The sequence below is a fragment of the Pristiophorus japonicus genome, chromosome 2, assembly GCF_044704955.1.
Source record: "Pristiophorus japonicus isolate sPriJap1 chromosome 2, sPriJap1.hap1, whole genome shotgun sequence".
Lineage (NCBI taxonomy): Eukaryota > Metazoa > Chordata > Chondrichthyes > Pristiophoridae > Pristiophorus > Pristiophorus japonicus.
Genome location: NC_091978.1, coordinates 212,447,913 through 212,474,695, shown reverse-complemented (window position 1 = coordinate 212,474,695; position 26,783 = coordinate 212,447,913). Strand labels below are relative to the sequence as shown.

The 26,783-nt window shown below is 42.8% G+C and overlaps 1 protein-coding gene across 1 annotated transcript; it reads left to right on the top strand.

Annotated features, from left to right (window-relative positions):
- The first annotated feature begins 30 nt into the window (after positions 1-30).
- On the top strand, positions 31-16,745 carry LOC139229721 (ADP-ribosyl cyclase/cyclic ADP-ribose hydrolase 2-like). Its single transcript, XM_070861269.1, has 6 exons — positions 31-197; positions 7,145-7,274; positions 7,947-8,082; positions 8,985-9,067; positions 13,660-13,736; positions 16,649-16,745. Exons 1-6 carry the CDS (start codon positions 31-33, stop codon positions 16,743-16,745), a joined length of 690 nt encoding a protein of 229 aa, XP_070717370.1.
- Positions 16,746-26,783: the final 10,038 nt, after the last annotated feature.

Genomic DNA, 26,783 nt, shown 5'->3' with positions numbered 1-26,783 from the left:
TTGAAATTGAGAGACTGGTAAGTTTTCAAAATGCCTAAATGGAGCATGGTTGTGTTTGGAATCCTACTGATGGGTTGCTCAGCTCCAGTCGATACAGCGATGAAGTCATGGCACGGAATTGGTACTGTTCACAACTTGGAAGAGATCATAATTGGCAGATGCTACAACTACATCAGAGTAATGAATCCTACAGTAGGGTAAGCCAACGGATTCTTCATAATATTTTAATGGAAATACAGATTGGCATGGCCCTTAGGACCATTAGCCACTTAACCTCTTTGTCAGTCGGCAGCTTTTAACTGTCATGGGCAAAATGCATGATGACAGAGTTGACTGCCAAGCAGAGTGGTTGATGGCTCCTGTGCTGTGAGTGGTTTGGACAAAGGGGCACAGCTAGAAGAATATTGCCAACCGTGAAGTTATTGATAAATATAAGGAAAAGCTGAGGCCCCAGTAGAGATCGCTGAGGGACACCACTTGTCAAATCCTGCCAATTGAAGTACGTACCCATTATCCCTACTCTGTCTCCATGTCAAAAAGTTGCCTCCATTCCATGCGTTTTCATTTTTGCCAAAACCTTAGCGAATGCCTTCTGGAAGTCCATATAAATAACATCCATAGACACTCCCTTATCTACTGCGTTAGTGACCTCCTCAAGAAATTCAATTAGGTTAGTTATACATGACTTGCCCTTTACAAATCTATGCTGGCTCTCTGATCAGTTCATATTTGTTCAAGTGCTCAATCACTCTGTCCCTAATAACAGACTCATTCGGGACAGAATGCCAGGAGCTACAGGCATGGAACCTGTCCACCTAAGGCTCGTGCATTGAAAGAAAGTCTTGCATTGAATTGTATTTGCAGCACAAATAACCTTAGTGTTCCAACACACAGCTTTGTTATCTATTCACAGTGGGTGAGATAATAGTGAGACTGAAAATGACTGCAGAATCTTGCAGCTATCATTGGCTCTTAAAGTGGTTCTTCAGGTTGTTCTGGCATATATCATGCTGTAAAGGCATGCAGAGTAATCACAAGGGAACAAGCTACATTTCTCTCACGAGGAGTGTATAGAACAATGTGGTTTTATTTGAGATCTCAGAATGTCACAAAGCTCGGGACAACAACTTATGTTGCCTTGTCTAGTCATGTCCAAGCTGTGCCTAAGTTCTCTGAACTTGGATACATGGGTGCATCCCTACTGGAATAGAGCATGCAATCTGTATTTACCAAACATAAACTCTACAGGTGTGGATTTCTCACAGCTTTGTTTGGAGACTCTGTAACATGGTCACGTGTTACTGTGCTTGTCTGACACCTGACTAACCAAACGAAAGGTTGGCAAGAAGAGATCTGAATGACAAAAACTTTGTTAAATTCATAATAAACGCAGACTTAGTTTGTCTTCAGGTATGACCCTCGTTAAATCACAGCTGCTGCCAAAAGCAACTTTTCTTCTCGTTGGGCCCTTTTGACAGCGATTCCATTTCTGTACGATGTTTTGCAGCTTTTTAACTTTTAGAACAATTCTGTTCAAGCTTTAACTTGATTTTTACCTCTTCATTCAGCCACTATGGTCTTGATATTTTTCTCCTTTTTTAAAATCTTTTCTTGCCATGAATCTGATAGAGATTCAAACCTAAAAAATAAGTGGGTTAACAGCACAGTTAAAGTAGCAGAGATCGGAATTTGATACACACTCATCTGGCATTCATATTATAAAGTTTTTGACCATTTGTGTTTGTAATATTTGAAATATCCTGTATTTCCTTATGTCTTAATGCTCCAGCACAGACATTTGCACAACAAAAGCGCAAACCAGAAATACAAGTGCACATTTTTCCAGCCAATAAAATTGATTAAGTCTGTCCATTAAAATTATTGAAGTGAGAACCATGGGGATGTATGCCTGAATTCCAAATACATACTCCCAGCATTCAAAGTTCTCAGGCGTGCTAAAGACAAAAGTTAACTCAATAAAGCAACAACAACAAGTAGCATTTATATAGTGCCTTTAATGTAGTTAAACATTCCAAGATGCTTCACAGGTGTCATGTATCTCACATTACTGTATATAACTGTATCTTACCATGCTATACATGACTGTAACTAGATATGACCTGCAACAATAAGCATACCTTACCACCAGGGGTGCACTTGCAGGAGACACTCCATACCTGTCCCATTGTGGTATATAAAGGGAGGTCTCAGGCAAGTGCAGCAGTGGAGAGCTGGAATTAAAGGTGCAGGTCCTGAGTGAACTTGACTTCAGCATGAGCAGTGCAGATCATTAAACAAGGCATGCTCAGGACCCAAGGTCCCACGCTGCAGAGCTGCCTGTCGCAACTGCTGCTGGCATCCAGATCTCGTCCACATTTGTTGACTGGGGTTCCCCCCGCACAACTATTGATGAAACGAACCTTAAAGACCAGGCTCTCGTTAATCCTCCCAGACCTGCATGAAATTGTTGAGGCAAAGCGTCAAAAGCTAACTGAGTACAATGACCGAAATTCGAGAGGGAGGTGGAATGAGATAGAGGACAAAGTGTTTGTGCTAAACTATGGCAGGGGTCCCAAATGGCTTGCAGGGACAATAACAGACAAAGAGGGAAACAGGCTACTGGTTGTACAAATGGACAATGACCATACCTGCCGGAGTCATGTAGACCAAGTAAAAAGTAGATTCACTGATAACACTGAAGAACCAGAGGCAGACGACAATGTGGAACTCACACCACACCTGGTGGATAGACAGGTGGAACAACCTGAGGAAAGGGCAGTCTCAGCAGACAGCCCAGGCGAGATACCAGCAATCACACCGAATGAAAAACAGGCACCAGTTCAAACAACTGAACTAAGATGCTCCACGCGAGAGCGCAGACCACCTGAGAGACTGACTCTATAAAGGCAATAAGATCTTGGGGGAGGGTGATGTCATGTATCTCATATTACTGTATATAACTTTATCTTACCAGGCTATACATGACTGTAACTGGATATGACCTGTAACAATAAGCATACCTTACCACCAGGGGTGCACTTGCAGGAGACACTCCATACCTGTCCCACTGTGGTATATAAAGGGAGGTCCCAGGCAAGTGCAGCACTGGAGAGCTGGAATTAAAGTTGCAGATCCTGAGTGACCCTGACTTCAGCATGTGTCTCGTGTCAGTCAGTACATTAGATTCAGAACTTAACAACAGGAGCATCCAGCAATGCTTCAGTTTTTAAATTCTCACCCCTTGTTTTCAAATCCCTTCATAACCTCGCCCCTCTCTATCTCTAGCCTCCTCTAGCCCTACAACCCTCTGAGATCTCTGCGCTCCTCCAATTCTAGGTTCTTGCACATCCCCAATTTTCTTCCACCATTGACGGACATGCCTTCAGCTTCCTCGGACCTAAGCTCTGGAATTCCATCCCGATACCTCTCCGTCTCTCTACCTCTCCTCTTTTACATACCCCCAATCCCATGTGCTTTAACTTTGCACATTAATCTCTTGTGTGGGACCTTGTCAAAAGCCTTCTGAAAGTCCAAATATACCACATCAACTGGTTCTCCCTTGTCCACTCTACTGGAAACATCCTCAAAAAATTCTAGAAGATTTGTCAAGCATGATTTCCCTTTCACAAATCCATGCTGACTTGGACCTATCATGTCACCTCTTTCCAAATGCGCTGCTATGACATCCTTAATAATTGATTCCATCATCTTACCCACTGACCGATGTCAGGCTTACCGGTCTATAATTCCCTGTTTTCTCTCTCCCTACTTTTTTAAAAAGTGGGGTTACATTGGCTACTCTCCACTCGATAGGAACTGATCCAGAGTCAATGGAATGTTGGAAAATGACCGTCAATGCATCCGCTATTTCCAAGGCCACCTCCTTAAGTACTCTGGGATGCAGTCCATCAGGCCCTGGGGATTTATCGGCCTTCAATCCCATCAATTTCCCCAACACAATTTCCCGACTAATAAGGATTTCCCTCAGTTCCTCCTCCTTACTAGACCCTCTGACCCCTCTTATATCCGGAAGGTTGTTAGTGTCCTCCTTAGTGAATACCGAACCAAAGTACTTGTTCAATTGGTCCGCCATTTCTTTGTTCCCCGTTATGACTTCCCCTGATTCTGAATGCAGGGGACCTACGTTTGTCTTCACTAACCTTTTTCTCTTCACATATCTATAGAAACTTTTGCAATCCGTCTTAATGTTCCCTGCAAGCTTCTTCTCGTACTCCATTTTCCCTGCCCTAATCAAACCCTTTGTCCTCCTCTGCTGAGTTCTAAATTTCTCCCAGTCTCCGGGTTCACTGCTATTTCTGGCCAATTTGTATGCCACTTCCTTGGCTTTAATACTATCCCTGATTTCCCTTGCTAGCCACGGTTCATCCACCTTCCCTTTTTTATTTTTACGCCAGACAGGAATGTACAATTGTTGTAGTTCATCCATGTGGTCTCTAAATGTCTGCCATTGCCCATCCACAGTCAACCCCTTAAGTATCATTCGCCACTCAATCCTAGCTAATTCACGCCTCATACCTTCAAAGTTACCCTTCTTTAAGTTCTGGACCATGGTCTCTGAATTAACTGTTTCATTCTCCATCCTAATGCAGAATTCCACCATATTATGGTCACTATTCCCCAAGGGGCCTCGCACAATGGTATTGCGAATTAATCCTCTCTCATTATACAACACCCAGTCTAAGATGGCCTCCCCCATAATTTTCCAACATTCCATTGACTCTGGATCAGTTCCTATTGAGTGGAGGGTAGCCAATGTAACCCCACTTTTTAAAAAAGGAGGGAGAGAGAAAACAGGGAATTATAGACCGGTAAGCCTGACATCGGTAGTGGATAAGATGATGGAATCAATTATTAAGGATGACATAGCAGCGCATTTGGACAGAGGTGACATGATAGGTCCAAGTCAGCATGAATTTGTGAAAGGGAAATCATGCTTGACAAATCTTCTGGAATTTTTTGAGGATGCTTCCAGTAGAGTGGACAAGGGAGAACCAGTTGATGTGGTATATTTGGACTTTCAGAAGGCTTTCAACAAGGTCCCACACAAGAGATTAATGTGCAAAGTTAAAGCACATGGGATTGGGGGTAGTGTGCTGACATGGATTGAGAACTGGTTGTCAGACAGGAAGCAAAGAGTAGGAGTAAATGGGTACTTTTCAGAATGGCAGGCGGTGACTAGTGGGGTACCGCAAGGTTCTGTGCTGGGGCCCCAGCTGTTTACACTGTACATTAATGATTTAGACGAGGGGATTAAATGTAGTATCTCCAAATTTGCGGATGACACTAAGTTAGGTGGCAGTGTGAGCTGCGAGGAGGATGCTATGAGGCTGCAGAGTGACTTGGATAGGTTAGGTGAGTGGGCAAATGCATGGCAGATGAAGTATAATGTGGATAAATGTGAGGTTATCCACTTTGGTGGTAAAAACAGAGAGACAGACTATTATCTGAATGGTGACAGATTAGGAAAAGGGGAGGTGCAACGAGACCTGGGTGTCATGGTACATCAGTCATTGAAGGTTGGCATGCAGGTACAGCAGGCGGTTAAGAAAGCAAATGGCATGTTGGCCTTCATAGCGAGGGGATTTGAGTACAGGGGCAGGGAGGTGTTGCTACAGTTGTACAGTGCATTGGTAAGGCCACACCTGGAGTATTGTGTACAGTTTTGATCTCCTAACCTGAGGAAGGACATTCTTGCTATTGAGGGAGTGCAGCGAATGTTCACCGGACTGATTCCCGGGCTGGCGGGACTGACCTATCAAGAAAGACTGGATCAACTGGGCTTGTATTCACTGGAGTTCAGAAGAATGAGAGGGGACCTCATAGAAACGTTTAAAATTCTGATGGATTTATACAGGTTAGGTGCAGGAAGAATGTTCCCAATGTTGGGGAAGTCCAGAACCAGGGGTCACAGTCTAAGGATAATGGGTAAGCACTTAGGACCGAGATGAGGAGGAACTTCTTCACCCAGAGAGTGGTGAACCTGTGGAATTCTCTACCACAGAAATTTGTTGAGGCCAATTCACTAAATATATTCAAAAAAGAGTTAGATGTAGTCCTTACTACTAAGGGGATCAAGGGGTATGGTGAGAAAGAAGGAAGGGGGTACTGAAGTTGCATGTTCAGCCATGAACTCATTGAATGGCGGTGCAGGCTCGAAGGGCTGAATGGCCTATTCCTGCACCTATTTTCTATGTTTCTGTGTTTCTAAGACCATCCAAAAAACCTACCTCTTGGACCAAGCTTTTGGTCACCTGTCTGAATATCTCCTTAAGTGGCTGGGTGTCAAATCTTGTTTGATAATCACACTTGTGAAGCACATTGGGACATTTTACGATGTTAAAAGTGCTATATAAATGCAAGTAGTTGTTGTTCAAACTTTATACCTTTTATTGTCTGATCCCTATTTTATCTTAACATTAACTGGGCTTCCATTTTAGAATCCAAGCACATTGCGTTACTAACTTTGGTTGGACATTTCATCATTGGGCCTGTCACCTCCAACTGTCCTGCCCCACACTACAGCCCAAGGTCACCGAACGCGTCCATCCTTGTAGTACACCGCCTTCCCACACTAATTGGAAAATCAACAGACTCTTTGCTCCTGATTGGATCATTCCTTTTCCCTTCGTTATTATAACTAATAAACAAAAGCGTTCAAAGAAAATGAAAAAACACTTTTAGAAAAAATGCCGCTATAATTTTTCTCCCAGTTGCTCTCAGCAATTCGTCTTCAATTCCTTAAAACTCCACGACAATCCGGGAAGGTTGCCAACCTTATCTAGGTTATAAATTTGCTGCAATGCCTGATAAACCCAAGTTTTCATTTTGTAAAATATGTATTTATACAGTTTAGGAACAAATGGATCTTGCTGAAAAAATGCTAAGGATGGGCTCATGGTTTGTGTTTTGATACCTTGGACCAAAATGAACATGCTTAGCTCTATTGTGTATGCATTATTGTTTGTAATTTGTTCTCCACTTTATTACTATTTACCTGACTAATGATAACATCTGTTACAATTGAACACAATGTAAGATTGCTGGTTTTCTTCCTGTTGTTGAGCAGGAGTAGGATCAACTGTAGATATCAAATATACATTTGAGAATGGTCATTTTATTTTAGAGAAAAGAACTGCTCAGCAATCTGGGAAACATTTCGAAATGCCTTTGTTTATAAACACCCTTGCAATGTGAATCCAGTTGACTATGACGCTTTTATCAGGCTGGCACTGCATGATATCCCTCAGGATAAGGTAAGCTTCATTGATAACATGGAGTCACTTTTTTATCATATCATTCAAGCTGAATAGGGATTTGCTATTTTGTGTAATGTAAAAAGATGTGTAGTCCTGACTCCTTGCCCCTTGGTGCTGTAGTTCAGGCGTGGACTGCGTAAAAAATGTTTGCTTCTGTTATTTTCAAACATTAAGAGGACTACAATTTCGCATTTTGTGCCATTTTGTTTATGCCTGGAAAATTCTGACATGGTGAAATATGTCCACTTTCATCGGAGGATTATATAGTTGTTCCGCAAGTAGTATGTGCCAGAGCGAATTGATTTATATTGCCTTTGGTCACTAAATGTCAGTGACATAGTTGACCTAGTGAGATGATCTCTTATTTTGCCCTTTCCAATAAAATCATAACAACATTCTAGAAAAACATGCTTGGAATTTCATTAGAAGTAGAAGATATCTCTACATTGTATTAACACATTTGTGCCAGAGGGAGTCTTTCAACCTGGTGGTAATGGATATGAATCATTCAAGTCCACATTACTATAGTAGCTCTGGGCCCATAATGAACTGAGCACCATCTCGCCAAGCCATTCAATTTCTTGATAACTCCAAAAAGGCTCTCCTACTTTCCTTATTTATATGGAATAAATGATGCAACTGTTAACTTTTTAAAAAACTTAATTACAGGCATTATTCTGGGAAAATACCAAGCTTCTTGTGCATAGATATTCAGATAAAACCAGACGGATGATGCCTCTTGGTGAGACTCTGATTGGTTTCTTGGCAGATGACTTGGACTGGTGTGGACAAAATGAATCTCCAGGTGAGACACATGAACGTTGCATATGTTTAATGTTCTTAATAATAATACCAGGTAAAGATTACAGTGCATTACAAAGTCATGCCAGAAATAATTTGGGGCTAAATTGTATTGTGAATGTGCGTTCATCAGGAAATTGATAATGAACCATGCCTTACAGTATCTTTTTCTTTGTTCAGCCAGATCAGTCTGATGTGCATGGAAACCCATCACTACGTTTAAGAGTCTCCAAATGGAGTGCACACACTCTCTTCATTGGGACGCAATGCTCAAGGCACAATATATTCCAATTACCCATACTGAGTAATGGGCCATCACGATATCCTTTTGCAAGGCCATCCAGTGATCTGTGTCAATGTTGAATCTGCTTCATCACTCAGCACGTTGGTTTAAGGCCTCAACTGAAAGACAGTACCTCCAACAATGCAGCACACACTCAGTACTACACTCACGTGTCAGCCTACATTATGTGTTCAAGTCTCTGGAATGGGACTTGCAACCACAACTTTCTGCCTGCAAGAGTGCTACCACTGAGCCAAGGTTGTTACCTAGATGACTGGCCATTACCTAAATGACTGTCGAATACAATGGATCCAGCTAGTCTCTTTCTTGACCTCATTGCCTAAAGTCTCAAGGGTTCAAAAACATCAATTGAAAAGAGAGTGGCAAGCTACAAAGTATATGTAGGATTTTCCATACTGAAAGTGGGTTGTAGTCTTAGCGATAAAATATGCAATGAATACCAAAATCCCTCCCCCATTAAAGTAAGTGGACAAATAACCCTCACAAATATTGTAAAGTTGCCTCCTACCAAACCGGCATGCATTTATAGTCAATTTAGACTGACATCAATGTCACCATTAGAATATTCTAACTTTTATTGATGGTATTCTTATTGTTTGCAGGCATCAATTACCAATCCTGTCCCACAACAACTGAATGTGAAAATAACCCAGTGAATTCCTTTTGGAAAATAGCATCTGAGTCTGTAAGTTGTTTTTCGAAAAATGCCTTACTGAAGTTGCGCACAAATATTTTCTATGTCTCCTTCAAAAGGAAAGGCATGATAAATTTTCTGTTTTTCATACTCGCAACCATATAGGCATGCAAATCCATACCTTCTCAATGTTTCAATCATTTTTTTATTCAGTACTTCCATTATAGTTGCAAATTATAAAAATACTTCTATTCAGAAGTAAATCACAACAAGTGATTGAGAACATGTATTTTATTAACTGTTATCATTGTTATATACGAATGCAAGTATTTGATTCTCATGTTTGTCCATCTTTGAATCTGGTTGTGTGTGTGTGTGATGCCCCATCTATTGTACTTAGGCTGTCCAAATGTAAACTGAGAAGGCCTCACGCTGGATTTCAACGGTCTGTGCCAGTGGTGAAATTCTAAGATTTTCTGAGAAATCTTATGACCTTGTATCTTTTATGCCAATAATTTCAACAGGCATAATCTTACTCATTGGGCTGAAGTTTTACCTGTGAGTGGGTTCAGGTGCGGGGGTGGCCGCGTAGCGGGTCACCATCACGAACTTTCCATAAGTGCGCTCTCCACTCTGTGTTTAACTTAACTAGCTCACTTGACTGATTCATGCAGGTTTCCCAGCCAATTAACTGGAGCAGGTCTGATGATATCACAGATGACTCGCCTTCATCTTACCTATTTAAAGGAGCCTTGCACACATGAGAGTTGAAGGTTGTTGTAGGAGGGTATGAGATGGTTGTGAGAGGTGCCTATCGCTGTTACATCCAATACATTGACTGTGAGGGTGCAAGCATTTATAGTCAGTCTCAGTGCCAGAAGTCTGTGCCCAGGTTTTCTAATTCTTCCCTGGAAATCCTGCTCCAGGGAGTGAGAGCACGGAAGGAGGTCCTCTTCCCTGGTAATGTACACACTGCCTATTTCAGGTTCAAAAATCGCCAAAGACCAATCTCTAGGCCTACGTATTTGAAACTCTTTTTTCATTCACACCATTCAGTGTCTTTTCTTTGTGTGTGTTCTCACATTCATTGTATTCTTCTCTGAAAATGTATTACCTCACACTTGTCCACTTAAATTTTATCTGCCATCACGGTAGAGGAGAGGTAACCACATGTGTAGGCCAAACTCAAAAGCGCTCCCACATGGAGCTGGGAAAGTTACAGAGGAAGGGTGAGCAAGGCCCTGGAGGGATTTATATACAAGGAAAGGAATTTTGAAATCAATCCACTGGGTACTGGGATGCCAGTATAGGTTAGTGAGGGCAGTGGTGTTAGGTGAGCAGAATTTAGTGTGCAGTCACAGAGTTCTGGATGAGTTGGAATTTGGGTAGGGTGTAGCTTGGGAGGACATCAAGGAAATCATTAGAGATGGCAAGCCTGGAAGTCAGAAATGCATGAATGAAACTGGTGGTCGTGATATAGGGATGAAGACAGGCAATATTGCAGAGGTGTAATACTACATAGACCTAGTCTTCTTCACAACAGAGCCAAGCAGCTCATTTTACAGACACAGGAAGGAAGGGACAGAAAGAGAGAGAAAGAGATACCATTGACCAGAATCTTAACTGGACCAGCCACATAAATAGAGTAGGTCAGAAGCTGGGTATTCTGCGGCGAATAGTTCACCTCCACAGCCTTTCCACCATCTACAAGGCATAAGTCGGGAGTGTGATGGAATACTCTCCACTTGCCTGAATAAGTGCAGTTCCAGCAACACTCAAAAAACTCGACACCATCCAGGACAACGCAGCCCACTTGATTGGCACCCCATCCACCACCTTAAACAGTCACTTCCTCCACCAGTGGCACACCGTGTCTGCGTGTGTACCATCTACAAGTTGCACTGCAGCAACTCACCAAGGCTTCTTCGAAGCACCTCCCCAACCCGCAACCTTTACCACCTAGATGGACAAGGGCAGTAGGTGCATGGGAACATGTCCACCTCCAAGTACCCAACCAAGTTGCGCTCCATCCTGACTTGGAAATATTTTGCCGTTCCTTCATCGTCGCTGGGTCAAAATCATGGAACTCAATCCCTAACAGTACTGTGGGAGTACCTTCACCACAAAGACTGCAGAGGTTCACGAAAGCAGCTCACTTTCTTTATTACGATTTACGAGGATGTTGCCAGGACTGGAGAATTTTAACTTTGAAGAAAGATTGGATAGGCTGAGGTTGTTTTCTTTGGAACAGAGGAGATTTAATTGAGGTGTATTAAATTATGAGGGGCCTAGATAGAGTGGATAGGAACAACCTATTCCCCTTAGAAGAGAGATCAATAACCAAGGGGCATAGATTTAAAGTAATTGGTAGAAGGAGCAGAGGAGAATTGAGAATTTTTTACACGCAGAGAATGGTGGGGGTCTGGAACTCATTGCGTGAAAGGGTGGTAGAGGCAGAAACCCTCATCACATTTAAGAAGTACTTCAATACGCACTTGAAGTGCCGTAACCTACAAGGCTGCAGAGGTGGAAAGTGTGATTAGGCTGGGTAGCTCATTTTCGGCTGGCATAGACACAGCCGAATGGTTTCCTTCTCCGCCTTAAATTTCTATGATTTTATGAATCTATGGTTCTCGAACAATTAGGGATGGGCAAAACAGTGACGCTCATATCCCATGAATGAGTAAACAAAAGGTGGTAATTGATAGTCTTGGCAATAGACCAGATGAGACTTAGAGCCTAGTTCTGGATCAAGATTGTGCAATGCTGAGTTTAGCAAAAGGGAGCAGCCAGGAAAGGACGTGGTGTTGGGGTTTAGGTAGTGAAGTTTCAGGCAAGGGATGAAAAAGATTGTTTGTGTTGAGATTGCATTTAGCTTCGCACTACATTTTAAAAGTCAAATTAAATGTGTATTACATAATCGTTTCCAGGCTATTGTTTTGTTTTAGTGATTCTGCTGGTTTTGAATTATAGTAATTTTATATTTAAAATTGTTACTTGCATTTCCCATCTTTTACCAAAAATTAAGATTTGGTGTATCAGCAGATCTGTCAGTTATTTTTTTTAAGCATTTCATGAGGTAGGTCTTCACAACTGGCAGGCAGTCCAAACTGTGACGTGATTGGTTCAGTATCAAAGGTCACTGGTTTTCAATAGTGTTAAAGAACATAAGAAAAGTCATGGATGAGAAAAGGTAATTTGGTACATTGAAGATATCTCTTTGGTACCATGACTCTTTCGCTCTCTGTTATTTTAATGACCCCTAAATTATTTCCCCTCTACAATCTTGGATGGCAAATTATTCCAAAAAATTAACTAACTTGTTCTCATAGTGGTGAGGATAGGGAGGGAAAGTTGGAAAGAAATGAATTGAAGTTATGTGACACTGAAATTAAAAAAGATACCAAAATTATTATTGAGTCAATCGGGATGAAATTTAACCTGGGATGGAATGGAAAACAAGCACTATCGCCTTGGTCACCTGTGAATACGCCCCTCATGATTTTAATTTCCACTGACTGCAATAGAACCGAATATTAGGCGCATCATATAGCAGGCATCAAAAGCGATTCTGCTTGCTCTGTGCCCTGCCTGGATCAATTTCACCCCATTATGATTATAAATGGTGGATAAACATTGGCCCAGAATTTGCGGTGGGTAATGAGGGCAAACTATCTGCATTCGCCGTCATTACTCCTCTGAAACTGACCGCAACTTCAGGATTTAGCACATGCGCATCTAATCTCGGAAATCCTGAAGTTGTGGTCAGTTATTCACTGCTCTGACACAGGCTGCACTGTGGATCTCCACTCCGTCCCACTCTTTCCCCCCCACCCTTCCGCCATAGCCGGCAATCAGTAGAACTGACAAAACTTAAGCTTTTCTGCGCTAATATCGCTGTTATTAAATGTTAAGCCTGATTGCAATAGGTGTAACTGGGGTTTTAACAGCGTATTGAATATTACATTTCAGTTGTGGCCCTAAAAAATAATGTTTATACTTATGGATTGTCAAATTTTTCCATTATGATAAAAATTACAATTTTAAAAATGTAATTTTTTAAAAAGTTTTTTCATGATATTTGAGCTTTGTAATATGTTTTAAAAGTGCAGATAATTCAGTGCTTTTCATTTCCTGGTTTGCTATTATGTTAGAATTCTTTAATGTGATTGGCTGCTTAGACAGCTTGCTGACATCACTGCAGCTCTTCACTGGGGATTCCTAATACATGGCGCTACAATCAATTGCACATCAAGAAAATAAACTTCTCACCACAGAGATTGTGAGATTTCTGTGGGCAGCTTTCTTTGAGGTCAGCGGCGAGCGCCTTAACTTCACCACTGACCGCAAATTATGACCCAATCTTTTTGGTGTTTAGTTTAAAATATATTTGGGATTTCAAAAATGTTATCATGAAATGTTCTTGTAACTCATTATTGCGCAGTTTGTTGAATGACAAAGATGAAGGGATGTTAATTTATATGTTTGGAATTACACTTATCACGAGCCTCATTCCTAATTTAATATAATTATAAACGATAAAACATTGAATAATAGCTACCAATACAAGTTCTGAAAATTCTGAAAATGTCTTAATTTACTCTTCACTAAATACATTTCCTAAATTTGCCATTTCTTTTCAGTATGCAAAGGAGGCAGTGGGCATAGTGAGAGTGATGCTGAACGGCTCAGTTTCTGATGGAGCTTTTCCAAAAAATGGGTAATTGAAAGGGTGTCACAAGTCTGTCAGAAATGTTCTGTGAAAATTGATCTTATTTTGAACTGCCCATTGAACAAGTTAAATGTATCAGCTTAGCACTTCTGTTCCTTTGGGGAGAGGTCAGGTATCCCAGTACCTGAGGGTCCCGAAATTAGGGCAGAACCTGTCTATTTGGGTTTTAATGCCTTCATTGGTACACATAATTTCCGATGGAGTTAAGCGTAAGGAGTTCCTAGAGGGGTTCATAGGCTCATCCAGAAATCCCATCAGATACGGCCAATTGTATGTATGTCTGCAAAGAGCAGGCATATATGCCAAACTGGGCTGTATGTGTGTCCTACGAAGCAGAATTCAAACAACAGTCAATCCACAGGGATTGAGTGCTGTTTGAATCTAGGGCCGACTGCCCAGGGAGCAGGGAATTAGATTTTCTAACTGCATTGTCAGATCAGCCTGTGTTGTCCTCCCACAGGGTGGCAAAGTACTGTTCCGAAATCCATCCATGTCTGATGAGTGGGCTCCCACTCACAGCATTACTGCTGCTCCCAGCTTGGCAGGAAATACTGCACCATACTCACCCCATCTACGAGTCCCCTTCTCTCCATCCCACCTTCGCCCCGGTCACCCCAACCCCCAGTCTACTACTAGGGTTGGAAGCATTCCTGGAGGTTTCATCAAGTGAAGCTCTGATCACGTGACACGTACAAATGTATTATATTTCACTTCTAAAAGTTGGGTCCCCTGTAGTTGAGTATCTGTGCTTATGGTTTCACACCAGCAGACGTTGTATGAGAAGTTCCAAGTATCAGGCAGCCACCCATGAGCAGGCAAAGAGGGGAAACCAAGGGCTCGGAAGGGGGAAAACCAAAGGCGAGGAAGTGATTTACAAAGGGGAAACCAGAGATGGGAGGAACATAAATTCCACCAGTAACTAATGGTAACTCACTGAAATGGCACTGATAATTGAATAGTAATACTGGTAACACTGCGATATCCTTCATAACCAACAGTAATACAATAACTCACTGATAATCTATATGTATCTGTTATTAATGGGTGTAATGTCCTGATATCCTATCTTTAACTAGGAGTAATCCTATAACTTACTGATATTCACCTTGAAAATACAACTAGAATCACTCTGCAATGCACAAGATATGTTTAGGCTACCCAGTCAATGCTGCTTTTAAAAGGCTCAGAGCTAGAATTTCCAAACAATCCACCAGCGCCCGATTGCCACCCAAAATAGCGCGAAGATTCCCAAAATTATCGCCGGCGAAAAACTCCCCCCAAAAAAGAAAAAAATCTGCCCCGCAAAAAAAATGGGATTTGCATCTCGATTCTCGCCGAAAAAATGGAACCTTGGGCCGATTTGGTGATTCGTAAAAAAAAAAATGGGCTATAATGAATAAATTTACTAAAAATTTACACCGAGGCTACGGTTGGGGAGGAGAAAAATACAAAAAATATTTTTTCAAAAAACAAAATAAAAAATCATAAGAACATTCTCAGGACCCTGTTCACTTAAATCACGACAAGAGAATTTAAAAATAATTAGTAAAAAAAAACAATTACTTACCTTTTTCTTGCAGGGTTACTCACCTGCCGCCCAGCTCCACTGATTCTCGTGGGAGGTTATTTTTATACTTATTTACGGGTCACCACTGAGCCAAAGATCACGCCGTGGCAATCTATGAACGGTGCACACCCACAGTCCGCTCCCCAGTGCTGCCTCTCAAACTGCTGGCAGAACTCAGCTGGGGAATTTTTTGCCGACCCGGTTCTCATCCAAAAACAACCAATACCGCCGAGAAACCGGGCGGTGAAGCACTGGAAATTCTAGCACTACATCTCGCTCCCTATTTTCTTGAACTCTGGTTTGGATTCAGGTTCTGTGCGAAGGTGACAAATCTGAACTGGGAATCTCAGTCAAAGCCGATTTGTACTTGAATTTCACACGTCACAACTGGGTGGCACTGACCTAAACCAAAGCAAGGGACTACACAAAGGGCAGCATGCTCGGTGCTTGAGGCTCTTCTCACAGGGAACAGTCTGCTAAACTCAGCTTAGCACCAACATTTCTGAACCACTGTCTGCTCGGACTCAATAAGGAGAATATTAATAGAATGAAATTACATCACAGGCCATTCGGCCCCTTGTGCTGGTGCTGGCACGCTCTCCTGTAACCCTGTTGCCCCCAGTTCCTTTTATATTCCACCTTTTCAAATATTAACCCATTCACTTTTGATGAAGGATCTCATGGTCTATTAGACAACAGTTCAAGAACCTTCCTCGTCCCTTTCCCCTTGGTTCTTCCAGTAAGAATCTCTGGTCTCAATCCCCTCGTTCCCTATTCACCCACCAGTGGAAACAATCTTTCACTATTTCACCTCATTTCTGCCAGATATGCTGGATGGTCACCCACTTGGAGTGTGAAGAGGTTGGTGGTATAGTCTTTGCATCTGGCCTTCCTCAGATCAAAGGGTATACAAACCTGGAGAAAGTTTCTAAATTGCTGCAAAATGTTGCCTACACTTTAGCAGCACCTGTTAGTCCTTGTATTCCTTCAGTAGCATTCATACAGTGGTTGCAACCAGTAAAATGTGACTTCCTTTGATTAGGCAGGTATTTCATTTGGAAGTTGAGCAAACTTGAAGCAACACCTGCCCCTCCCCACCCCCCCTAATCCCGCCCTCCCACCCCACCACCACCGTTCCTCCCGATCTATATACAATGTTTTAAGTCCCAGTGTTGAATGTGGAGTTACACATGACAAGCTTGCTGGACTGGGTGTTAGTCTCGTCAGTGTGGTGCTGATGCAGATAACACCAGCGCCAGGTTAAACAAAATAGGTCAAAATATACAAGCTATACTGAAAAGTATATATATTTTTAATGTTTTTCTCTCTTCAGGTTTTTTGCTAAACATGAGCTTCCGAATTTGAGAAAAAGCAATATCTCTGAAATACAGATTTGGGTCATGGACAATATTGATGGACCTGATAGGTAAAGATGTGCTGTCTCTAATACTTGTCAACAGAAATATATATTTTTAACCAAATACAACAACATGGTATTATTTAGTTATCCCCAGTCTAAGCAATTTGAATTTAATAGTTAAGTTAGGAATCGCTTTGGTATATTTTCCAATTGGATTGTATCAAATTCCTGCTTGCCCTATTTTAATACAGGCAGTTAAATATTGCAGCATATAATGTATTTAGAAATGGATAGGGAAGGAAGTTGAGGTGGTAGGGCAGCTGATTTTATCAGAAATATCATAAAGGCAATAGTAAGAAAGGACATAACTAACAGAGCTCGAAATCCAAACCAAATGATTGAGGCAAAGGATAGGAAGTGATCGGTCACACTATTATGGGTATACTACAGATCATCAAATAGTGGAAAGAAAATGGAGGAATGGAGGGAGATATATGAAATATATATATATATATATAACAGAATTATAATCATGGGAGATTTCAACTACCCAAAAATAAACTGATCATTAGAGGGAGTGAACGGAGAGAAACAGATGGAGTTTTTACCGTGTGTATAAGACTCCTTTCTGACCCACAATATAATAGGCCCAACAAAAGTGAAGTACTGCTAGACTTAGTAATGGGAAATGAATTAGAGCAGATAACAGCAGTAAGATTTAGAGAACATCTAGGGAGCAGTGATCACAAAGTAAGTTTAAAGATAATGATTGAGAGAGATAAAGATAGTACAAAGACGAAAGTAATAGATTGAAGAAAAGAGAACTTTGAGGGAATGTGGATGGAGCTAAGGGAAATAAACTGGAGAAAAAAATTGACAAAGAAAGAAATTATATTTATATAGCACCGTTCATAATCTCAGGACTCCCCAAAGCACTTTTCAGCCAATGAAGTACTCCTGAAGTGCACTCACTGTAGTAAACACAGCAGCCAATGTGTACACAGCAAGGTGCCACAAACTGCATTGAAATAAATGAGCAGATAATATGTTTAGTGATGGTTTGAGGAATGAATATTGGCCAGAATACCAGGGTAAACTCCCCTGCTTTTCTTTGAATAGAGCCATGGGATCTTTCATATTCACCTAGGAGGGCAAACTTGGTTTAACTCCTCATCCAAAAGAGTGTACCTCTGGCAGTATTGATTTGGAGTGTCAGCCTAGATTTTATGCTCAAGAGAACAGCAGTGACCAGTATTTAAAGGGGAGATAATAGCATTAAGGAGAAATATATTCCACTAAAGAATAAGAACAAAGTAACCAAGAATGAGATGCCATGAACAAATAAAGCGGTGAGAATAAAATTGAATCTAAAACAAAAGGCAGGTGCAACGTACATAAAGAATAAAGGAGAGGATGTCACAAGGGAATATGATGAGCTTAGAAAAGAGTTTAACAAGACAAGAAGAAAGGAGACAAAATATGAATTTAAAATATCAAATAATATAAAAAGTAATAGTAAAGTTTCTATAGGCATGTTAAGATAGGGATAGGGTCATTAATAGATAAACAAGATAAACTCACAGGAGATGATACTGAAATAGTAGGAATAATGAATGGATGCATTGCTTCAGTTTTCACTGGAGAGGCTACCAAAGAGGAAATAACAACAGTAGAAGAAGTCAAGAGAGATATCACAACAGTTAAGATAGAAAGAAAGGAGACACTAGACAAACTAACCAAACTTAAGGAGGACAAATCCCCGGGTCCAAATGGATTACACCCGCGGATAATCAAAAACTAAATTGGAGAGAGATGGTAAAGGCACAAGTAACCATTTATAAAAATTTAAGCAGATAACAAAATGGGATGGGATCTTGAGAAGATGAATATAATAAAAAAATGTCAATGTGAATTTCTAAAAGGAAGGTCATGTTTAACCAACATTATTTTATACTTTGAAGAAATAACAGAAAGTGTAGACAAAGTCAATGCAGTGGATGTGGTACATATGGACTTTCAGAAGGCCTTCGATAAGGTGCCACGTGAAACTCATGACAAAGATCAGAGTGTGTGGAATCAGGGGGCATGTAGCACAATGGAATGAAAGATGGCTGCAAAACAAAAAACCAAGGGGAGGAGATAAGGGAAGTTTCTCAGTCTGGCAGAAAGTGGGAAGTTGTATCCCGCAGGGATCCATACTGAGACCACTTTTGTTTACGGTACACACAAATGATTTGAACTCAAAAGTAGGAGGTATTGCATCAAAATTTAAAGTTGATACCAAATTGGGGGATATTGCTAATAATCTGCAGGACTGCACCAAAATACAGAAAAGCATAAGAATTGCTAGACAAAAATAGATTATGGTTCATCTAGTTTGCCTTCTACCATCCTGGTAGTTTCAGGATGGTAAAACAGGCTTCCAAGCATGGGAGGATAAATGGCAAAAGTAAATTCAATATAACAAGTGTGAGATGGTTCATTTTTGTAGGAGGAATAAGGAGGCCACTTATTCATTGGAAGGTAAGAAACATAAATGAGTTAGGGGAGAAAAGAAATCTGTGAAGACAGATACTTAGAACACTAAAAGTAGGAAATCAAGTTGAAAAGAATAATTATCATAAAGCATTCAAACAAAATAAGAACATAAGAACATAAAAAAATAGGAGCAGGAGAAAGCCATATGACCTCTCGAGCCTGCTCCGCCATTTAATATAATCATGGCTGATCCGATCAGGGACTCAGGTCCACTTCCCTGCCCGCTCTCCATAACCCCTTATTCCCTTACTGTTTAAGAAACTGTCTATTTCTGTCTTAAATTTATTCAATGTCCCAGCTTCCACAGCTTTCTGAGGCAGCGAATTCCATAGATTTATAACCCGCTGAGAGAAGAAATTTCTCCTCATTTCATTTTTAAATAGGCGGCCCCTTATTCTAAGATCATGTCCTCTAGCTCTAGTCTCCCCTATCAGTGGAAACATCCTCTCTGCATCCACCTTGTCAAGCCCCCTCATAATCTTATACGTTTCAATAAGATCACCTCTCATTCTTCTGAATTCTAATGAGTAGAGGCCCAACCTACTCAACCTTTCCTCATAAGTCAACCCCCTCATCTCCGGAATCAACCTAGTGAACCTTCTCTGAACTGCCTCCAAAGCAAGTATATCCTTTCGTAAATATGGAAACCAAAACTGCACGCAGTGTTCCAGGTGTGGCCTCACCAATACCCTGTACAGCTGTAGCAAGACTTCCCTGCTTTTATACTCCATCCCCTTTGCAATAAAGGCCAAGATTCCATTGGCCTTCCTGATCACTTGCTGTACCTGCATACTAACCTTTTGTGTTTCATGCACAAGTACCCCCAGGTCCCGCTGTACTGCAGCACTTTACAATCTTTCTCCATTTAAATAATAATTTGCTCTTTGATTTTTTTCTGCCACCTCACACTTTCCAACATTATACTCAATCTGTCAAATTTTTGCCCACTCACTTAGCCTGTCTATGTCCTTTTGCAGATTTAGTGTGTCCTCCTCACACATTGCTTTTCCTCAAATCTTTGTATCGTCAGCAAACTTGGCTACGTTACACTCAATCCCTTCCTCCAAGTCGTTAATATAGATTGTAAATAGTTGCGGTCCCAGCATGGATTCCTGCAGCACCTCACTAGTTATTGATTGCCAACCCGAGAATGAACCATTTATCCCTATTCTCTGTTTTCTGTTAGTTAGCCAATCCTCTATCCATGCTAATATATTACCCCCAACCCCGTGAACTTTTATCTTGTGCAGTAAACTTTTATGTGGTGCCTTGTCAAATGCCTTCTGGAAGTCCAAATACACCACATCCACTGGTTCCCCTTTATCTACCCTATTCAGTGCATCCTCAAAGAATTCTAGCAAATTTGTCAAACATGACTTGCCCTTCATAAATCCATGCTCACTCTGCCTGACCGAATTTTGCTTTTCCAAATGTCCTGCTACTGGAGTTCATTTCTGGAAAGAAAGAAAAATTTGATCTATTTAGCACCTTTCACAACCACCGGACATCTCAAAGCACTTTACAACCAATTAAATACTTTTGGAGTGTAGTTATTGTTGTAATGTAGGAATAGAGGAATAGAAATCAAAAGCAGGGAGGTAATGGTAAATTTATACAGAACCATGGTCAGACAATGAGTACTCAGTGCAGTTCTGGGGGGTTAAATTGGATAAGGCCCAAAAATGGGCACAGGGATTACAATGCATGACCTGTCCATGCCCGTTGAAAGTAGTGCAGGCAGCATGCAAATTCATGTTGCCTGCTCATTAACATGATTGCAGCACTGAGATCAGTATTCAATGTGTTGCTGGTTGGCTCAGCGCTCAACATGGGGCCCAATAACATGTGGATTCATCCCTCTATTTAAAGGTTGCTTGCAGAGTGAAAGGCTGTCTGCACTTCTTAAAGGGGAGGTGCTTTGTGAGAGAAGAATCTCATTCGGACTGCAACTAGAACTTAGCAATGTCTCAACAATGCAGAGAAAAGGCACCTTGATTCTCTGATGCAGCACTGGAGGCCTTGGTGCAGGGGTGTGCAGGTCCTCTACACACAGGGGGTCAGGAGGCCTTCCATACACACTGTTCGAAGGCAGTGGGAAGAGATCGCAGAAGCTGTCAGTGCCACCTATCTTTACCCCAGGACATGGATCCAGTGCCGAAAGATGTTTAATGACCTCACACGAGTAGTCAAGGTCATTGATGCATCTTCAAATGCTCTATCCCACACTCTATGCACCATTAGCCTCACACACTTCTCAATGTACCACACCCTCATCGCTCACCTTCTATCAACCATGACTCATATTTCACAATTACAGCTTCACCTCCCCCTCACTTACCACTGTTGCAAGCCTCACACCCACATCACACACCTTGCACACAATGCTAGCTGTTCAGCCATGACTCATACTCGTAGGCAGTTCCTTGAAATCGAAGAAGACTTGCTTCCACCCTCAAAGTGGGTTCTCAGGTGACTGTACAGTACAATAAGGGAATTACAGTCTCGGTCGCAGGTGGGACAGTTTTTGAAGGAAAGGGTGGGTGGGGAGCCTGGTTTGCCGCACGCTCCTTCCGCTGCCTACGCTTGTTTTCCGCATGCTCTCGGCGACGACACTTGAAGTGATCAGCGCCCTCCCATATGCTCTTGATCCATTTAGGGTGGTCTTTGGCCAGGGATTCCCAGGTGTCGATGGGGATGTTGCACTTTATCAAGGAGACTTTGAGGGTATCCTTGAAACATTTCCTCTTCCCACCTGGGTGTTATGTCTTTGGATGCTCTGATAATGACTCCACGAGGCAATGTGTTGTACTTGAACAGTAGTGACAGTCCTTTATTGATAACTCCAGAGTGAGGATCGCACCTGGTGGCCTGCCTTTTATACTAGGCCAGGCACACCTGTACAGGTAACCTGCAAGTCTCCCACTGCGGTGCCCTCTGGTGGCACACCTTGTAATAGTACAAGCAGTAACCATGTAGGATACATGACATCACTCTCACCCAAGCCTTTAGTGCAAATCGCCTCTGCATTGACTGTGCTCAGGGCTTAGCTCTATCTAGTTAACCCTTGGTGGGTCGTTTCTATCTTGGGTGAGTGGATGGTGTTTTGTTGGCAGTGGAGTGCTGGTGGTTTCTGTTTGTATGTCCATGACCACTCCATTTCTCCCCCCCACATATAGATTATGTCGGTGGCTCATTGCATTCATGTGCATTCAAGTTCAGAAAAAAAATTTGCATTTACATCATTGCATCTGTGGTACAGTTGTGAGGCAAGTACATGTGACTGGTGAGATACATTCTTGATACATACTTGGAATCAGTGCTGGTGTCAGCACCGGTGCGTGAGGACAAACTAGTGCCAGAACTGCTGGATGGTGTCCGAGTAGTCTGGTGGCAGCGCGGTGCCCAGTGCTGGCAGTGGGAACCCAGTTGGGTCAAGTTTCCTGCTCTCGGGGCTTTTGTCGTTGCTCCTAGCGTCGGGCAGGTTCACAGATGCCTGTGACCTCCCTGTCCTTTCCTTATGCCCTGGGTCACTGCTGCTCCCTGAGAAGCAATCATCTAGCAGTGCACAGGGATCTGCTGACTCACTTGCCTGGGCGTTATTTGGTTTGGGATCCTGGCTTGTCCCGGTTCCATTGGGGGAAGTGTTGCGGGTGACCCTTCGTTCCTGGGTATGGCCTTGATGGCAATAGGGTCTGGGGACTGCGCCTTAGCACAGTTTGCTCTTTCAAGCTCCTGGTGGTTGATGCCATTGGGTGCCTGAGAGTAGGAGCCGATCAGGGGCAGGGTATCGATACCAGTGCCATTGCCCTCTTGAGATCGCTCGCTCTGCAGCTTGTATGTATTGGCTGCTTGTGGCCACACTCCGTGGTTCATAACTCTGGTCCCAGGGACACAGGCTACAGCATTCGGTAGCTTGCTGGATCTGTGTACTCCCAATGGGTGTCTGCCCGCTGCATTGACTGAATGCAGTTGAAATCCTACATCGCACAACGTTTCATTACTCATTGTAAATAACCTGTAGCTCCGATCGTGATCATGCGCCTTTTCTATGCTTATTGCCTGTACACAACTCTGATCATCAGTTGCACATTTTACATCTATCTCATAGTTGCTTTTACATTGATTGAGAATGTGAAACTTTCCTTTTAAGTGTGGTGGGTTGCCGGCCTCCTTTAAGAGAGCCTTGCTAACTTTACCCCAATCCTCTTCTCCGTTTGGTGCCACGTGTTGCTCCATCAGTGCTGCACCTCATGGTCTGGCTGCCGCCATCTTTTTCTTCAGCACATCCCCTCGTGGTTTGGGTGCCATCTTTCCTCCATCCACGATGTCAACTGCTGTGATCCTCTTCTCCCCGGGTTCTGCCACCGAAGCTGGGAAGTCGCCTTTGGATCCGATTTTCTTCCTCCGGAGTCTTGCCACTGGAGCCTGGAAGGTGCATTCAGGTCGTCTCCAGCTGGATCATCTCCACGCAGTCGTGCTTGGCGGTCTGTGCCTCGAGTGCTGTTGTGGTCTGCTCTCTGGTGCCGGGTCCACCCTCAGGTGAGGGCTTGCTTTGCCTCTGAACGCGGAGGATGCGATCGCTGGAGGGTTGACGTCTTCCCACTTCCAGTGGATCTTCTCCATCCATCTTCTTCCGAGTAGCGTTGGTCCATCACCTGCAACAATCCACAGAGGTAACTTGTGCACTGCGCCATCATGGAGTACCTTTACATTCTCACTACCAACGACTGGGATAAGTTCATTGGTGTAGGTGCGCAGCTTTGCTTGAACCGAGACCAACTTGGGTCGTTCAGTTTGATTGTCCCCTAGCCTCTCAAAGGCTTCTTGACTCATTACTGACTGGCTTGCCCCCGTGTCCACTTCCATGAAGACTGGAATGCCATTTATCTCGACTTCCATCCTAAACGGGGAACACTCGGTGGTGCAGGTAAACATGCTATATATCTCATTGTGGGGCTGAGCTGCCTCTCTGACTGTCGCTTCATAATCCATGCTGGATTCATGGCCATCTGCAGACTCTTCATCAACACAGTGAGTCATATTTCTTTTACACATTCGCTGGAGGTGGCCCTTTGTGCTGCAGCCTTTACATGGTTTTTAAAACAGCACTGGTGAGCCCTGTGATTCCCTCTGCAACGCCAACATGGAGCTACTCGAATAGCCCCCCTCTGAGTTAACGGACTCGGGGGTCTGTTCTCTCTTCCCTGAGAAGGTTCACATTCTACAGTCCAGCCTCAAAAAGACGGCACTCTGTGCACAGTACTTGCCGGGTTTGAGTCCTGAGGGTGAGTCATCTACCTAGAGCCGCAGGTCGAGGTCATGAATGCCTGGCTCACGGAGATGACCTTCTGCAGTGTGACTGTGGTATCCACAGACAGTAGCTTATGAAGAAGGCCCTCATGGCCAATTCCAATGACAAAGATATCTCGCAGCGCTTCGGTGAGATGGTCGCCGAAATCACACGGTCCCGCCAGCCTCCTGAGGTCTGCAGCATATTTCGCGATTTTCATAGAAACATAGAAAATGGGTGCAGGAGTAGGCCATTCGGCCCTTCAAGCCTGCACCGCCATTCAATGAGTTCATGGCTGAACATAAGAAAATAAGAATTAGGAACAGGAGTAGGCCATCTAGCCCCTCGAGCCTGCTCCGCCATTCAACAAGATCATGGCTGATCTGGCCGTGGACTCAGCCCGCTCCCCATAACCCTTAATTCCCTTATTAGTTAAAAATCTATCTATCTGTGACTTGAATACATTCAATGAGCTAGCCTCAACTGCTTCCTTGGGCAGAGAATTCCACAGAGTCACAACCCTCTGGGAGAAGAAATTCCTTCTCAACTCGGTTTTAAATTGGCTCCCCCGTATTTTGAGGCTGTGCCCCCTAGTTCTAGTCTCCCCGACCAGTGGAAACAACCTCTCTGCCTCTATCTTGTCTATCCCTTTCATTATTTTAAATGTTTCTATAAGATCACCCCTCATCCTTCTGAACTCCAACGAGTAAAGACCCAGTCTACTCAATCTATCATCATAAGGTAACCCCCTCATCTCCGGAATCAACCTAGTGAATCGTCTCTGTGCCCCCTCCAAAGCCAGTATATCCTTCCTTAAGTAAGGCGACCAAAACTGCACGCAGTACTCCAGGTGCGGCCTCACCAATATCCTATACAGTTGCAGAAGGACCTCCCTGCTTTTATAATCCATCCCTCTCGCAATGAAGGCCAACATTCCATTCGCCTTCCTGATTACCTGCTGCACCTGCAAACTAACTTTTTGGGATTCATGCACAAGGACCCCCAGGTCCCTCTGCACCGCAGCATGTTGTAATTTCTCCCCATTCAAATAGTATTCTCTTTTTTTGTTTTTTTTCCCAAGGTGGATGACCTCACACTGGCTGACATTGTATTCCATCTGCCAAACCTTAGCCCATTCGCTTAACCTATCCAAATCTCTGCAGCCTCTCTGAGTCCTCTACACAACCCGCTTTCCCACTAATCTTTGTGTCATCTGCAAATTTTGTTACACTACACTCTGTCCCCTCTTCCAGGTCATCTATGTATATTGTAAACAGTTGTGGTCCCAGCACCGATCCCTGTGGCACACCACTAACCACCGATTTCCAACCCGAAAAGGACCCATTTATCCCGACTCTCTGCTTTCTGTTAGCCAGCCAATTCTCTATCCATGCTAGTACATTTCCACTGACCCCGCGTATTTTTATCTTCTGCAGTAACCTTTTGTGTGGCACCTTATCGAATGCCTTTTGAAAATCTAAATAGACCACATTCATCGGTACACCTCTATCCACCATGCTCGTTATATCCTCAAAGATTTCCAGTAAATTAGTTAAACATGATTTCCCCTTCATGAATCCATGCTGCGTCTGCACTATTCCTTCCTTAATGATAGTTTCAAGCATTTTCCCCACTACAGATGTTAAACTAACTGGCCTATAGTTACCTGCCTTTTGTCTGCCCCCTTTTTTAAACAGAGGCGTTACATTAGCTGCTTTCCAAATCCGCTGGTACATGCAACTTCAGTACTCCATTCCTGCTTTCTTGCCATACCCCTTGATTCCCCCTAGTAGTAAGGACTACATCAAACTCCTTTTTGAATATATTTAGTGAATTGGCCTCAACAACTTTCTGTGGTAGAGAATTCCACAGGTTCACCACTCTCTGGGTGAAGAAGTTTCTCCTCATCTCGGTCCTAAATGGCTTACCCCTTATCCTTAGACTGTGACTCCTGGTTCTGGACTTCCCCAACATTGGGAACATTCTTCTTGCATCTAACCTGTCTAAACCCGTCAGAATTTTAAACGTTTCTATGAGATCCCCTCTCATTCTTCTGAACTCCAGTGAATACAAGCCCAGTTGTTCCAGTCTTTCTTGATATGTCAGTCCTGCCATCCCGGGTCTCGTGAACCTTCGCTGCACTCCCTCAATAGCAAGAATGTCCTTCCTCAAGTTAGGAGACCAAAATTGTACACAATACTCCAGATGTGGCCTCACCAAGGCCCTGTACAACTTTTGTAACACCTCCCTGCCTCTGTACTCAAATTCCTGGCTTTCGGG

Coding starts and splice junctions, on each gene's coding strand:
- LOC139229721 (XM_070861269.1), top strand. CDS start 31: ATGCCTAAATGGAGCATGGTTGTGTTTGGAATCCTACTGATGGGTTGC. Junction 198..7,144: donor GTAATGAATCCTACAGTAGG/GTAAGCCAACGG, acceptor ATTTTATTTTAG/AGAAAAGAACTGCTCAGCAA. Junction 13,737..16,648: donor GGAGCTTTTCCAAAAAATGG/GTAATTGAAAGG, acceptor TTCTCTCTTCAG/GTTTTTTGCTAAACATGAGC.